This window comes from Anser anser (assembly GCF_964211835.1).
Source record: "Anser anser genome assembly, chromosome: 2".
NCBI classification, from domain to species: Eukaryota; Metazoa; Chordata; class Aves; order Anseriformes; family Anatidae; genus Anser; species Anser anser.
Window position 1 is genome coordinate 138,195,519 of NC_139721.1, and position 17,548 is coordinate 138,213,066.

At 36.7% G+C, this 17,548-nt stretch overlaps 1 protein-coding gene across 5 annotated transcripts in view; it reads right to left on the reverse strand.

The window, feature by feature from the left end:
* Positions 1 to 17,548, reverse strand: part of ANKIB1 (ankyrin repeat and IBR domain containing 1) — a 95,724-nt gene that overhangs the window by 23,690 nt on the left and 54,486 nt on the right. For all 5 annotated transcript variants that reach the window (XM_083826957.1, XM_083826956.1, XM_083826954.1 and 2 more), the window contains 5 exons: positions 15,279 to 15,461; positions 7,885 to 8,002; positions 4,682 to 4,890; positions 2,333 to 2,421; positions 755 to 899 (listed from right to left, as the gene is read on the reverse strand). In XM_083826957.1, coding sequence (XP_083683083.1) covers positions 755 to 899; positions 2,333 to 2,421; positions 4,682 to 4,890; positions 7,885 to 8,002; positions 15,279 to 15,461 — 744 coding nt within the window. The remainder of the gene's footprint in view (positions 1 to 754; positions 900 to 2,332; positions 2,422 to 4,681; positions 4,891 to 7,884; positions 8,003 to 15,278; positions 15,462 to 17,548) is intronic.

Consider the following 17,548-nt stretch of genomic DNA (forward strand, 5'->3'; position numbering starts at 1 on the left):
AACCCCATTTTGGGGTGCCCTGAGCACAGCACAGCCAGCGGCCAGAAGAGGTGATCCTCCCTCCTGCTGCACTGAGCGTGGTGCAGCCCCACCTCAACTGCTGTGTGCGGGTCTGGGCTCCACCACAGAAAAGCATGTTCAGGGCCCTGACAGCACCCAGAGGGGGGCACCGAGACTGTAAGAGGGCTGGAAGGGCTGTCCTGTGAGGAGAGGCTGGGGACACCTGGGCTGTCTGGTGTGGAGAAGAGGAGGCCGAGGGGCAGCCTCATGGCTCTGGGCAGCCTCCCAAGGAGGGGAGGCACAGAGGGAGGTGCCGGCCTCTGCTCCCTGGTGAGCGATGGCAGGGTGCAGAAGGGCACAGAGCTGTGCCAGGGGAGGGCCAGGCTGGGCGTGAGGAGAAATGTCAGTGCCATGAGGGTGGTCACGCACCGGGACGGGCTTCCTGGAGAGGCGGGTGGTGCCCCGTGCCTGTCAGTGCTCAAGGGACAGTTGGACAATGCCCTCGGTGACACGCTTCAGCTTGTGGTCAGCCCTGAAGGCTGACTCGATGGTCTCTGAATGGTCTTCTTCCAACTGAACTGAACTGAACCAAACTGCTCTGTTCTGTTCCTTTCCGTTCGCATCGTACTGTGTAAGACTTCAAGGTTTGTATTTTAAACAACAGATATGTTGCAGCATTTCACATAGAAATTGTATGGTGTTTTTAATAAAATGAAACACATGTCAACAGTAGAAGAACAGTTTGATAATTTACCTTAATGTCAAATTGAAGGTATCTTTTGTCCATCTCCTTGGAAACCACACTTTCTATGATGTCTACAGGCACAAGCTGGAAACAATCATATGCTGGGCAAAAAATGTTGTGAGCTTCACCCTCCTGAATTTTCAGATTCAAAAATCTGCCAGAATTTTGTCAGTCAGTATTTGTGAATAAAAAGTAAAAATTAAAAGGCTGCTGAATACATTATACTAGGTTCATATATATACAAGTTAATAATTTTTTAAACAAAGAACAGAAAGTATCCATTTCAGCTCAGAAGAACTGTAGATTTGATGAACAGCATAATTAAAAAAAATAACACTGTCACAGTTCAGAAGTGAGCACCATCATAGCCTTGTGTGTTTGCAGTTTCCATCCTTGCCATTTATCAGATACTGCTATGCAATGTTTAATTAAACTGAGCATTACTTCTAACTTAAACAGAACATAGAAATGTAATTAATCTAGGAAATAATTAATTTTATGTGCAATTAATTTTTACAACTGTACTAGTCAAAATAGCTCTGCTCTTGGAAACAAGTTTCTAAACAGAGAACATTATAGTCCCTAACTACTAGAATGCAAGACAGAAAGAGCTCAGAAATCTGATGAAAACTGGACTTCAGCTCACAGTGCACAAGGATGCTTAGTTTAAAAGCTAGTACTTCTTTATTAATCTGATATCAAGGATGGTATCTATCTCATCTAGCTTTATTTATCTGAAGGATACGCATGTCTAAGTTAGTCATCTGGGATCCTTCAATAGTTAATGTAGAGAGACTTGCCATTTCAATCCATCTTAGATTCAGCTTAAAATGGGATAACTCAGACCTACCTATACCCTGCGTAACAGAAAGTGCTCATCTTTAACATAGGAGGAATGTGTTCATATAGATTAGTATAATCTGCAGTAGGACTAGCTGTGCTGATATGACAGTATAACAAGACACCGCAGTGGGACGGTTCAAGTACTACAGTCTCCTGACTGGGGAGATGAATAAAAGTGCACTGCATACAGATATAATTATTCCTGGGAAATATGATTAATATTTATACTAACATAATTGTCCATGCCTGAATTTTTTTTAATAGCATGACTATCTAGACTTAAAAAAAATTATGTAGTAATGAGAACATTACACCAACAGAGCATTTCAGCTAAAGCTACCCAGTTGTTAACATTCAATGTAAAAAAGCATTTTAATTGCTTTTCTGACTGAAAATGGATTTACAATGCCTAACTTCAGTGTGCTGAACTAAGAGATGGAATTAAGCATGTGCTTAACTCAGAAAGCGTGAACCCCAATGCCACCACCACGAACACACCGAGCAGATCAAAAGTAGGCTCATCTATGCACACGCATGCTTGAAACATCTTAGCTGCACTACAGCAAGCATTACAAAAGCCTAAATCAGTAGATGGTCACTTTGAATGACAACTTAAATATTTAATAGGATCAACACAGTAACTCTCTGATACTCAGGCAGTGCCTGTTTAATATCTCTGTCCTTCCCTCTTAAAAATAGGAAATACGAAACTTTCTCAAAATATATAAAAGTACATATACTCACGCCTCCCAGCATGCTCTGCAGAAGTCATGTCCGCAAGGCATATCCACTGGGTCTTCAAACACAGAAATATTACACATACAAATGTCACACTGTAGATGAAAAAATACTGATTAAGAAAAATCGTAAAGCTTTTCATATTGTTAGCAGGACACACTAATCTGGAAAATCTTCACAAAAATGAAAAGTACTCAATAGGGAGAAAAATCTAACTGTAGACAGAAAAAAAAAAAAGGTAGTTTAAGCTACAGAAATAGCTTAGAAATAGAAATGGGAAAGATTATGTATCTCTTTTTCTATACCTCCCTATCCAAACACCACATTTTGTGGTGCCTTCCGTCATGTCCTCCAGCTCAGCAAGTGCTTCATTGTGCAGAGCACTGAGACCTCAGTTCTGAGGGAAAATGGGACCTGATGTTTGCATCAGATTCACAGGCAGCCTGAAATGGAGTTTGGAAATCACAGAGGCTTCAGGAAACATTCAGCGTATCAAACAGTCAGGCCCAAATCAAGTAGGAACAATTTGGTTGTGCAACAGCAGCAACTATTTTAAGTAATAATCTACATAAATACTATTTTTAATACATTGAGGCTTTCAATCAAAATAAAGAATGAGTTAATCTACAAATGTTCCAACAGAAGACACCTCTGCTTAATTTTATCCTACTAGGTACTGTAGAAAAAATAACATTGAATACTGAGGCCCTTGCTATGAAAATATTTAACAGGGATAACATTACTCATTGCTTACAGTTAGGCATGAAGGTAAATGTTTCACATTCGCCAAAGAACATAAGTAGATTTTTATTTCCATTGGAACTAAGATTCCATGAAAACTTACTTCAACTTTCAATACATTAGATATTTTACACACACAGGACAATATTTCCAAAATATTAATTTGATATGTCACTTTTAAGAAGCACTTGTGTTACAGCCAAAACCAAACCAAACCAAAAATGTCTGCCTTTAAATGAAGGAATTTATTGCTGTTTCAGACATTTTAGCTAATTGTCTTGCTAAAATTAAGTATTTTAAAAGTTGACAATGCATCAAAACTGTTCCTTATTAAATTTGTATGTGTTTTCATTTTTTTTTTAAAACATAGCTGTGAAATAAGTAAGTTAATGAAGACTAGAGTTCAGAATATCAAGTATAGAATGGGTACCGGAACAGTTTTAATTATAAGATAGGATGCAAATGCAAAAACTGAAAGGAGCTTTACAGCTTGTGGTTTTATCTTATCTACTTTTATTTTTAATTTGCCTGCCAATATGAGTGGTTTTAGAAAAATATGTATTATTTCATAAACAACACTTTGAAAATATTATTTTGAAAGATTTTTGCAAAATTTTTAAACAAACAGAAATACTAAATGTGTAAATCTGGATCTGGATTTAGATATACAAAACCTAGAACAGCAATCACTATCCACCCTGCATTGCCAGCTTAAGGACCATAAAAAAAAAAAAAAAAAGCACAATGTAAAACCAAACACATCTTTCATTACACATTTTAATTAGGAAATATTCCTGGACAATATTTCACTGCTAATATAAGTAAATGTACAACAACAATATTCCATATAGCTTCTTTTTCAACATTTTGCAATTAAAGACATAAAAGGTTTCTATGCAGGAACACAAAATTTTTTATTTTGTATGTGATCTAGGGATGATCCATTTGCAAGACTGCATATAATATTCTAGAAAAAATGCTTAGGTCATGGAGCAAAAGTTTTATAATGTTGCAGCTGTGGATTATTAAAAAGAGAACTCTGTCTTCTAAAAGAACCACACTGATTTTAATGAAAGGCGCTTTCATATTTCAAATTTGCAATAGCCTTGTAAACTGCTTGAAGCAGCCCACACATAGTAAAAGTAATTATAAGCTTACAGTACACTAGTGGGCTGACATTTCAAAATGCAGACAAAGAGAATTTTGTTTTCCAAAGAAAAAATTTTCAAAAGGCAGGGTTCACAGCACTGAGTATATTCAGGGAAATGGATACAATGAAAGTGAACATCTTGAGAAGTATGAGACGAGAAGAGAAGCTCAAAAGAGCCAAATGTACTGATGCTATTGTGTTTGGATAAAATTCTGCTTTGTGAGTGACAGCCAAGGTGAAAACAGAGCCCCTTGTATCAGCCACATGCTCAATCATGTTATTATACAGAATGCGTAAGGTGTAAACTTCTTTGTTCCCCACTTTCGGGAAGAGAAACACCTTATATCTTTGCAAACGTATTTTCCGAATGAGATGACAATGCAGCTTTCCTGTCCACGGAGGTGTGCTATGTTTAGGTACACGCGCTTCTGCCCTGTGAGTTTCAGATCTATTTATAAACTTACCACAGCTGTCTCGATGTCTCCCGGTGATGGGCTGATTTCATCAGGGGAAGTCACAGAAGAGCGAGTAGTGCGGGGAGTTCGAGGAGAAGGCAGCGTATCCCACGCGTTGTAGCCGCTTGGAGGGGGAGTCGGCATCTGAACCCCTGAACGCTGGCAGCAGTTCTCCGGATTAGACATCCACGCTTCAAGCAACTTCTCCCTGTCCCAGTCTTCAATAATAAATATAAGCAAATATAAGCAAATATATATGGAAAACTTTCAATTTAAATTAAAAAAACACCTAATGAAATTAGCTTTATTGTCTATCTTAAAGCAAATACAGATCTTGCTTAATCATCGTTTGAAATGTTTTTGGTCACTGATCCCTAATATTAATACTAAAGACATCTTACAAATAGAATTTTTCCTATTAAAAATGATTTAAAGTTCTCATTTAAATACAAATCTATCAATTTCCTATATTGATTTGAATCTAAAGCCATCAACAGTACTCACAGATCAGATGAAGTACAATTTCAAGAGGAAAGAGAAATTTCCAAAATTGTTCCTATCAATTAAATATTTTTTTTGAAGTTTTTATTTGTTTGGTTGGTTTTAATCTTAGCTACTCACACTGGAAACTCATTTTTATAAACCAAAAGATCTGCATTGTTTTTATTGAATTTTATAATCTGTACAGGAAAAGATAAATAATATTCCTTTATCGTATAAATATTTAAAAAAAAGATGCATGTGTTCTAAGCACTGAACTTAGTAAGAATATCACCACTGTCAAATAATGATTGCTGCCTCAACTAAAATCTGCTCCCTCCTTCCTAATTTAAAAAGAAAACTGATCTGGACATGCTTTACTTATCTAAGCTAAACCATAGCTTGGGTTATTTTCATTTCATTTGTTCGCAGCCATGGAGCCTGAACATGTATACACTTCAGTAATTATAAATGTCATTAGTATTTTGCAAATTACCCTGACCTTATAACCTCTCAGAGGGATGCTTGCTGATGCTAAGATAGAGATAAAATTTGCCACACGTTTTCTTGAGCTCCTTTGCAGGGCACCTTTAAAACTAATCAGGGTAAATGCAGGGTACTAAATGGATTCCATTGTGTTTTCTTTACTAAATTATGAGTTTAATTAAAATATGAAATAGTTATATTTGCTGAATTGCCTCTCTTACATCCTGAAAACAATTGCTTTAGCATGAAATAGAAGAGAAACAGGAACAATGTTCAAAAAACATTTGTAGAAGAACTGAAAAGTTTTATTTATGACTGCCACAATAGCATTTTTTTTATCTTGGCGCTTACTCCACATACTTCTGTCTCTTAATTAAAAAAAGGCAAAAAAGCCCAACCCACGCTTAATTCTTGCAGCTTGGGTCAGTAAATTGATACAGTTCTATGATAAAAGAAAGCAAATCAGTTGGATTAAATATTACATCTGTAAACTACTAAAAGTAATACATAAGAACGATCTTTCCAAAAATTCAAGACATGCTTTTCACACATTAGGTGTGAATTAAGTCAAGATTTCACATTATTCTTTTATGAATTTCAAGACCAAATGCAAAAACATTGTGATTTGATATTTGGCGTTTCCCAATTGCCTCAAGCCTTGTAAATAGCTCAATTATTCCTTTTACTAGGCTAAACTGATTCTCTGCCTTCATTTCAAATAAAAATGAAAAAAATTTGTTTGAATAATTTCCAGTGTATGACCACAGCTACAGGCAAAATAGCTGACTTTCTCATGACTGCAAATCGTCTGTGATTTTTTCTCTACACTGGCCAGTGGCATTAAGTTACAGCTACCTCTCTAAAGCAACATCAGTAGCATGACCTTTGCAATGCAGACTGATTCCTTCTCAACTTTCAATTACTGCTCACTGGATGCTGGCAGACATTTCTGCACACTTTACAGCAACCTCACTGCTTTTGGACTTACTACGTACTGTGCTGCCAGTTTGAACAGTACTGCCATCATTTTCTTCTCCAGAGGTCTGCACAGGGTACAAAACATGCCTACCTCGTTAGTAAAATATTTAGTAATGTCTAGCCATAACGAAGTTTTCAGAGAATCCAAAATAGCATTCAAATATTGTGCATATTATAAATACCCTATAAGAATTAAACAAATAATCAACATTAAAAAACATATTAGACTGGCACTGAAATTCACTGGCATAAGTTCACGTTGGCCAAATTCTATGTTAAAGGGAACATTGCCTATCGAAAACAATTTAAAGGAGACACGTTTAAAGTACCATACCTACTCATGAAAATCTGCCAAGTTTTGTGGGTTTAAAATAATATTTTCATGTTTCACTTTTCCCATTCTTTTTTATTTTTACAGGGGATCCACAAAACTATCAGGCCACAAAAGCTTAATCCAGCAATACAGTGATGAGCATGGAAACCATTAACTGCCTGAGTAGTCCCTTTGGCATACAGCAACAATGCAGATGCTTCAGTAAGCATAAATTTGGAATTGCTGAATGAAAGCCTAAAGCTTCCACTGAGCTTCAGAGAGATACTGTTGTCTGGAGCAAACCCACTGAATTCAGTATCTGCCTATTCCGACAAACCCAGTTTAAATTACACAGCAAGGGCACAGACTGATTTCAGTGAAATTAAACTAGTTACAGATACACAAAGGGAAAAGTATACTGTGCATTAAACTAGTAACTGTAAAAATCCTTAAAAGGACACACGCTCATATGCTTTAAACCCTGAGGCAGTTTCCAAACATCTACTACAACGGTCAAACCGCTTTTGTTACAACAAAAAGTAAAAATAAAAATAATTTCTGATCTAGTTTTATACACAAATATGTAATGGCAGAAAATCATGACCTGACAAAAATGGGAAAAATGAACTTTGACTTTTTTGGTACATAAAACCATGGAAGTTCTACTTCTGTGTCTCTCACTAAAGTAGGAAAGCTCTATTTCTCCATTTCGCTTAAGTTCAAACATCTTCCATTGTAATTCCTGGTTTGAGTCACTTCCCTATCAACTTGCCTGCCTGCCTCAGTGCTTTTTGACGTACTGCAGATGAACTTCTTTCTGAAGCACTGTGTGAACTATGTCCTGGTATCTGATTAACCATTACTTTTCTTTGGGAATAAAAAGCGAACACACTCACAACTGAAATTTTGATTTTACTGAAAAGAAGTTTTTTTAGTCTTTAGGGTTTTGGATTACCATGTGCACGAAGAAGAGCTTCTGCAGTAAACAGTGGGGCTTGGAGCATGTCAGCAGATTCCACTATCAGCATATCCTTGAGCCTTCGCAGATCCTGAAGTCTTAGTCCCTCGTATGGCTTTGAGGAGAAGGAGAAAGATAATTTATGTCTGGTGGTACTTACCAGTTAGTCTCTAATTCCGTATTAAAATGAAAACATTCAAAGCACTGTTACAGACAATTATCTCGACTGTGAGGTAAGATGTGACAGAATTTATTTATCATGCAAACCGATGACCATGCAAAGCTATATGGAAACACTGTCATTCTGCAATATTTATGGAATTATCTTTGTACATTTCCAAATACAGAAGACAGTATTTCTGGAGTTATAATTGGAGGCCACGCTCCAATGCTGGACTAGCTTAACACAACTCTCTCTCTCAATCTCTCCCCTTCTCTCCCCACTCCTCTCAAAAAAGCTGGATTTTCACAGAATACAATTAAATTTTGAAGTGATTAAAACTCAGATATTGAGGCATTCATATGAGAATTCATGAGTAGATTTGAACTAAGTATCAGGATAACGTATGTTGCATACAGATCCTCTGACGTTATGCATGAATTGAGACGCATTAACTTTGAATTCATCTGGAGGAGGATACATTAAGACATTAAAAAGTAAGAAGTTTATGAAAGGATCAGGTACAGATCTTTTGAGGCAATACCCACTTTCACATAAGTAGAGAAGTCAGTATAAGATAGACCAGAAATGCAGTTAAGAGGCTGGGGATGAAGATATCAAAACTCTCTGAGAAATCGAGGCCATTCCCTTTTTATAGCATTAAAAAAGGTCAAATTCAAAAGACAAAAAGACAATAATTTTAGGATACTGAATTATTCCAGTCAAGATACTGGAGATGCATACACATGTTTTGCAGACTCATTTTTAAAAATAACAAAGGAAGAACATGACAGCAAGTCATATACCTGTTAGTTTTGATCAGGGAAAATGCCCAGAAGGTAGAAAAAGAAAAACAAGTGGGAGGACATGTAAAGAGAATGGATACAGAAGGGATTGTAAAAAACTTATATGGACTGGTTTAATTTAGATAAATGAAAGCAAACAAAAGATTTAAAGCATTTGATGTAACACTGATTTGTTACAGGACTAATTAGGAATTTGGCCACCAAATACCAACTGACTTCACCAATTTAGGGAGAAAGGACACAGAGCAGCAGTGATAGCTGATAACCACGGTTCAGACCATGCATCGTTATTATTTACTATTTCTATATTGATTCTAGGTAGAGAAGAGTCAAGGACCCTCCAGTGCTACATAATATGCACACACATGCATGTGTGCATACACACACAGAAGAAGCAGAAGACTGGTTCTGTCTTTGGAAGTTGACAGCCTAAGTAAAAGTCTACTGTGCACATAACCTTTTGAGGATAACAAGCAGAAGGCATAAAAGATGGGGAGAAATGGATACCCTGGACTTCTAAATGAATTTCTTCTTTTGAGACGTCTACTCTAAAAACGTAACATCCTTCCTACATTCTGGATATCATAATAAACTCTATAAAATGCATCTAAATGCATAACTGCATCTGTCTGTGACCAAGAGGTAGTCAGTAACATAAACTAGAACTTCTCGATGTTAGAGACTGGCAAGAGTAATGCTGCCACAAACCTACATTGGGTCCTTATCCTTTTTGAGAAAGCAAGAAGAGCTTAAGAGAAATGGACTGTGAGTGTCCTGACCTTTATCTTGATTGCCCAAGTCCAGGGAGTTTCTCTATGTCCTCCCATTGCTGATCATGCATGACACAGTAAAGGGCAATCTGAACGCTAATGGCTTGAATTGAAATAAATCCGGGCCACTTGATTCATAGCATGCTGGAATTTGACTGACCTACTTAATTTCTTACAAAAGAGATCATTTATAAAAACATGTCAGAGAGACAGGGATACAAACAGCTGGGTGCCTGAATGATTACAATTGCACGAATATGCTGCAAAAAAATGGAGCAATGAGTAAATTGTCTTGACAGTCTGAACTGCAATTTGAATTACAATTGTGAAATAAGTAGCTTTGTCAGCCCAACAGTCCTCACTTCTTGAAGAACACATATATCATAAAAAGACTTATCTTTTCTGTTAAACCTGCAACACAAATGCGTATTTTACGACCTTGTATTTTACCCTGAACTGCAGATATGTTCAAAATTATATTTAACTGATTGGTTCTAGGTCAAACATTGGCAATTATCTTCCTTGAGTAACAGACTATTATATTATCTCAGCTGGAGCATTCCACACAACCCAGCAGGGATTTTTGGATCCTGAAGTTTTTAAGAATCCTAATTTTATCTTTTTAAGCAATGAGAGAAAGATTTCTTAAGAATGTGTTTGAAACTTTAGATTTTTTTTTAATAAAATAACACATGAGCTCACAGAAGCCAAAAGAAAGGAAATTTTAGGCCGGCACTATTAAGTAGTTTATTCTGGAAATTCCAGAGTGAAGGCTTCATACAATCAGAACCCTTAAAAATGTTCTTGTCTACAAGACATAGTCTTGTGGAGACTTGTGAAGACATAGTCCTTAGTTATAAGGATGTATATTCTTTATATAATACCATAAAGATGGTTTTTTTTAGCTACTTAATTTATTTAGCTACTTCTACATTTATGACTTCTTTCTGCATTGCCATAAAGAATCTGGATTCCAGATCATGATGCTCAGAGACCTCCTTTAATATTTGTTTACGAGGCAGTTCTTTATTGATAATTGCTGTGAAAAATGCATTGCTCAGTATTAGCCTTATTTAACAGTGTAATGATTTTGGTATGTACTGTTTGGGTACTACTTTAACCCATTGTGAGCTTCTCATTACAGACTTCAACACTCATGTTCTCTCTAAGCCTTCTTTTTAACTACCTTCCTCTCAAAAATTTTATTTAGACATCATAAATTATATCATTTTTCCTACCAAAACAATTTTTAAGCAGAAGATCATTTTATCAGTTCATTTCAAAGTATTACTATTTCTTTCATCTTTAAAGTACCATTAAAGTAGACAAGGGCAAAGCCACTCTTTGCTACAGCATTGACTGTATAATTAAATGGTGTCAAATACACTTCATGTAAATATCCTCTTTTATGGGTGAATGGGATTCTATAGTTAATGGAGTAATACATTTAAAAATTTATCTATAGTTCATTTCATGCATTCAAGTAGACGTATATGTACTATATATGTATGTTTATATCTTAACTACCTACAGCCATATTCTCTTCTTTCACTTAATAAAACATTCTGTGTCTGTAAAGTACATTTTAATTGTTTTAAGGTAACTCTTGGTATTTATCATACTTGCATTATATATATATGGCATTAATTCTGGAAATGAGTAAACCATTCCAATTACCATAGGCTCAATAAATCTGTGATACACCACTACCAGTGTATTGCTACAGTATTCAGTGACAAGTAAGTAAAATGAACAAAGAAATTATATACTTTGCTATTACACAGTGTATTTTTCTGAGGCTGACAGAGAGCCAAAATTGTTCCGGATGACCTCCTCTGATCTACTGCTCATTCCCAGGTGTTTCTTATATAAGTTTTAAACACTGCATGATGTGATTGGAACGAAGGTGCTTGTTGTCTTCCAGGCATACATCATAAACACAATTATGCTTCTGTGCTAGAATAAACAGAAAACTAGAAGACGGTGCAAATAAAACAACCAAAATCTATGAAAGCAGTTTAAAAAATGATCAGTCTTGGTTTGTATTATTTACTGTAACTCCAATGAAATTTAAAAGATAAACTTACATTTTCTACAGACGTTAATTGTCTCTCACAGTTCATATGAGAATGTTCATTAACAAAACAGGAGAAAAGAATCAAGACAAAAAGTCATCTGACATATACTCCTGGCTTGTTTTCTACTAACCTTTCCACTGCCCACACAACATCATTGATGGATCTTTTTTTTCCTACAACTAACTACAGTGATGGAAGTCACTCTTTATAGTCTGTACTTAAAATACTTAGCACTTCCATTTTGTATAGGGAAATACAGATTATGCGTGTATTGGTACATTGCTTTTCTTCTATATTGCACTTTGTGGAAACATACCTAACAGAGTCATGTTTGTGTTTCTAAACGATTAGCACATGCTTGTTTAAATGGTTTTCTCCAATTTACTCATAAAAAATGCTTATCGTGTGCTAAATATGAAGCAAACTAGACATGTTGCTTAAAAAAATGTTTCAGGTATCACCATAGCGAAATGAGATTTTAAAAGGCTGGGTAATCATATGACAGAAATGGATTTTATTCAGAAACTCCACTGGATGGAGTAAACTGAAGTGCTGGAAGATGGATAGTTCTTTGCTGTCAGGCTATGAAACTTGAAATGTGAAAACTTGATCTGCTCAGTGATCTGTATTTCTTACAAGCTTGAGAACCTCTGTAATCTTAAAGAAAGGCATGTGCAAGTTATTTTTTCCACTGTTGCAAGTGTTTCAATTCTAAACATGAACACTCACATAATTCCTTAGTAATATTTCAATGCGAAGAACAACATGAGCTGTCTTAACATCAGAGACAACGCTTTTTTATTACTCTGAATGTACACACTTAATTCAATGACACTACACAGAGCACTACAAAAGTCTTTTGGTCTGTATGAAAAAGAGTGATTATTTTCTGCTGTAAACATGGCAGGTCTGGCAGGGAAGGTATTAGGTACTATCACTCCAGATTCTACTGTGTACATCATAAACACTGGAGCTAAGCTTCTTTGGCTGTTTTGCCTGGGAAGAAGTCCTGTTTGTCGTTTTCAAATGTTATATTTTTTCCTCTAACCTTCAATCAAGAGATGAATGACTTTGAAAATGCATTTTTTGGTGTTACAAATATTTGCTCTTTAAAAATTCAGTTTTCATGTTTCAGAAGGATGTTAAAGGACATCACTGAACAACTGTGACCTTGATGCTATGTTAAGAAAGCATTTTGCATACTCCCTTTCCTCAGTGTGTATTTTTTATTTTTAAAAATGAAATCAAGAGAAAGAAGTACAGGACCATCTCTGAGGGAAAAATTTGGGTAAGCATTCTGTGGAAGGATTTCAGACTACTCCTCATGCGCCATCAAGGTGACAGCTGCAGGCATCACTATAGCCAGCGAGAGCAACTTTCACTGCCTATCCCAGGCATTTCTCCCCATGCCTGGAGGATCCAGATGTATTCTCATTTGGATTGCAGTTCAGTGCCAGCCTTTCTAAGGCTGTTCTTATTTTTAATAATAATTTTTGGTGACTCCAAGGGATAAGATTGAAAGGTGAACTTCCTCTGGCTGCACGATCCTGGCATGTTTCTCGTGCTAGCACTTGTGCTGTTACAGCTACACAAGAAGACTGAGAACCTTTTGCACTGCAAAGTCACAAGGAAAGGGAAAGGAAAAAAGAGAGACTATGAAGGCTGAATTACTCTATGTGAAACCCCAAGACCATCAATCGGTGTAACAAATTCCATGCTGACATTTTTTGGCTTGCAAATCTTTAGGATACTTGGGAAGGCTGCCCTGGTATGTCAGATGGACCTAGGTCTGCAGGCCTGCCTTCACTTCAGTTCTCACGCTCAGCAACTTTGCTAGAGACAAGTCAAACAAGGAACAGAACTGTGTCTTTTAATTGTCTCAGTGAAGTGAACCCAAGTCAACATAATTACCTTTGTACTTTAGTCCCTTGTAACTAGAAGTCTTTAAGTTGATTTGGCTCTGAGTACCTGCCTTGAACAATCACGAGGCATTATTTTCTCTAGCTGAAAAGCTTGTTCAAGTGGTTCCTGATTTGCTCCACCCCTATCTGTAAGTTTACTATTCTCTTAGCTGTGTTACAGACCCAAGGTATACGTATAATGATAAAAATGATTCAGGTTAAATAAAACAATTACATATTACCACTCTCAAAGACTTTTTCTTCTTTTAAGCCAAATCATAGCTATGATGCAGCCAATAGCAAAACCATCCGAATTGTCCTATATATACAGTCAAAGGAGTGCTAAACTGCAATTGTGGCAGGAAACAGCAGCAGTCTTTTAAAGTGGCTTTTCCAACAAAGAAAATATAATTTCAAACTAGCTTCATATAATAAAAATAATTTCAAATGTAACTTCAACACTTTGGGTGTCTCTATAGGGGAGTGTTCAGAGAAACTAATGTCAGTTAATTACATTTGTTATTTCAATGCACAATTAAAGCATATTAAACCTCATCTCAAAACTTCTCATCTAGGAGTAAACAACTTAATTAAGCTTGTTTATATTTAAATTTATTCAAGAAAATTAGTCAGAAAATTAACTGAACAGTACAAAGACTCTTACTTTCACATAGAATTGACCTTGCCTGGCATTCTTCAGGAAAACAGCTGATGTGATCTGAACCTACTCCTATCCAAACCTGAATGATTTTTTTTTTTTTTAATTATCAGGCCATAAGTAGACTGAGCTAGTAAAATATACGTGCTACTTATGAAGGGAGGAGCCATACAGAAATCTATTGTCCTTAAATTTATGTAGATTTACTTCAAAATATTTACTGAATTGTGTAATTTATCTACATATTCTTATTTAGACTTTTAGTTAATTAAAATCTGATAGTGGATGGGGGAGGCAACTTTTGGTCAGAATCTTTTGGGTTAAGTTATCTTTAGTTACACTAGAAAATTTAGCAAATCACAGTCTGCTATAAGGCATAGCAGAATTCAAGCAAATTTGTGTGAGTTTTATATCTCCTCCAAAAACTGACTTCAAAATAACATATCCTGTTATTATCTATTTTCCTTACAAGTTCTGGTATGCAGTAGCTTCAGACATCGTGTTATAAAACAAGAAAGCAAATGCACTGTTTTGAAATCCCGTGCTACTCAGCTGTTTTTTGGTAACATTGAACCCAACATCAGTCTAGGAAGATCCATCAGAATGTTTTTCCTATTCTGTCCCACAGATTTTCTCCTTTTCAGAATTTCTCCTGTTCTCACTTTTCGACAGAAAGAGATCTTAAGAAATAAAAATCTGTAAAAACTTTGTTTTAGAGAGACTGTTTCCCAGCTTACTGGCCTCACTGCATTTCCTCTAGCCTCACAGCTTGCAACACATCCAAGAAAGTCCACGTAAATAAGCATAGGAGTAAAACTTCTCTTTAGATTTGACAATAGATTTGTTACTTTCTCTGAGCTTAACTTGAAAGGTATAAAGAGCTGTGTTAAAATCAAATGCTTTCCATATATACAGTACAAAGTAGAGTACCTGCTGAGTATTTCACAGAATTTTGTCACAGTGTAACTGCTACAAATATAAATGTGTAGAATACCACAAACTTAAAGTATTCTCTAACCTCTTTTTTGTCTAAAGCAGCATATTCAGCTTCAATGCTTTCAGCTTCGGGATCACGTGAAAATACCATTCGAGATTCCAGGTTAAGAGCCAGCTCTTTGTGGTGCTGTTTCTCTGCACAGTCACATGGGGTATCTTTATTTTCGTTTTCTGCAAACAAATCTCCACCGTGTTTTACTAGAAGCTGAAAAATAAAAAGTCAAGGTAAATAGTTATTAATCACCAGCTCTAATAGCACCCTGAAGAAATGGCATGTCATTCAAGAAGAGAATAAAAAAATATGAACAAGAAAACAGAAAAAAAGGGACAAATATAATAGCAATTGCCTTTGAGAAACAAAGATTCTGTCATGAAATAATTATTATCTAATCATTGGATAAAACATTAATTAACCACTGGATTATTAATAAATTAAATTATTATAACTGTTATTAAATAAATTACTGCTTGATTTCACATATAATTATACTGCAATTCCATGGAACCACAACAGCTCAGACATACATTACAAGGCCATGTTGTACAATACATCTCTGTTAGGGTTTGAATACTGAAGTTCTGCTGCTGGTAAGGTCAATGCTCCACAGAAAATGAGGGGCCTGAGTTCATCAAGCACGTGGCAAAATGAAGCTGCAGCCACCGTTAAATATTCGTTATACGTGGGTATAACTCCACCATTCTTCACAACACTGACCCGGTACAAAAAAGACAGGGATCTCCTGGAAAGAGTCCAGCGGAGGGCCACAAAGATGATAGGGGGCCTGGAGCATCTCCCCTATGAGGAAAGGCTGAGAGACCTGGGTCTGTTCAGCCTTGAGAAGAGAAGACTGAGAGGGGATCTTATCAATGTTTAAAAATACCTTCAGTGTGGGAGACAGGGGGGTTTGGCCAACCTCTTTTCAGTGGTTTGTGGGGACAGGACAAGGGGCAATGGCCAAAAAATGGAGCACAGGAAGTTCCGCACCAACATGCAAAAGAACTTCTTCACAGTGAGGGTGATGGAGCACTGGGACAGGCTGCCCAGGGAGGTTGTGGAGTCTCCTTCTCTGGAGATATTCAAGTCCTGTCTGGACGCCTACCTGGGCAGCCTGCTCTAGGGAACCTGCTTTGGCAGGGGGGTTGGACCCGATGATCTCTTGAGGTCCCTTCCAACTCCTACAATTCTCTGATTCTGTGACCCACTGGCGGTGACAGAACATGGGAGGATCCTTAGGTAAGAGGGAAGATGGGGCACCTGTTCACAGGTAGCTCTACCTGATTTTTGGGTACATGAGAAAAGGGAAATGAGGTAATGCTACCAAAAGCTAGAGCAACCGACCGCAAAACCAGCAGTGATTTTTCTACTGACATGTAAATGGTACTGTAAGCACACACGCTGGGTCACACTAAGCTTATCAGTGCTCAATACAGAACACAGCCTTATATAGCGCCCTTTCACCGGCCTTGACTGTCACCAGTAACCACCTAGAAATGGAGTTTCTAGCTAATAAACACTACTTGTGCTGCTCTCAGTATCTTGGCAAACTCATCTCCTGATATGCTGATCTAAGAAAGGACAGCAAACACCACAGATTTTAAAGGCCAAGAGTGGATCGTTTAGCTGATTTATTATGACATCTTTATAACAAATGCTAAACTTTTAATGATGGAGCGCTCAAGACAATCATTCGCTACTAAAATGATTCATCCTATGTCTAAATAAAACTAAAATCTATAAACATTATCTTGCTTTCAGACCATGATGGCTATAACAACTCTATTCTGTACTGCAAGGATATTTCAAAGCACAGGTTCTAATTTTTATACTTTTAGAAAATAAAAGGTCCACAAATGGATCTGTTCTCCACAAAACCTTTTGATTGTGATCAGTTACTTCTTACTTTTCAACATACTGTATTTCCTTATCTGTCACAGTAAAATACCTGGAATCATTCAGAGAATCACAGACACCTCCCACCAGACCAGGCTGCCCAGAGCCCCAACCAACCTGGCCTTGAACACTTCCAGGGATGGGGCATCCACAGCTTCTCTGGGCAGCCTGTGCTAGTGCCTCACCACCCTCTCAGTAAAGAATTTCTTTCTTATACCTAAAGCTACCCTTTTTCGGTGTAAAACCATTACCCCTTGTCCTGTCACTACACTCCTTGACATAATGTCTCTCCCCATCTTGTAGATTCTCTGAAAAAAAATCATATGCTCTCCAAAATAAAAAGTGAAACCAAAAATACTGAAAACTAGCACACTAACAAGATTTTGTTGAGTAGATATTAG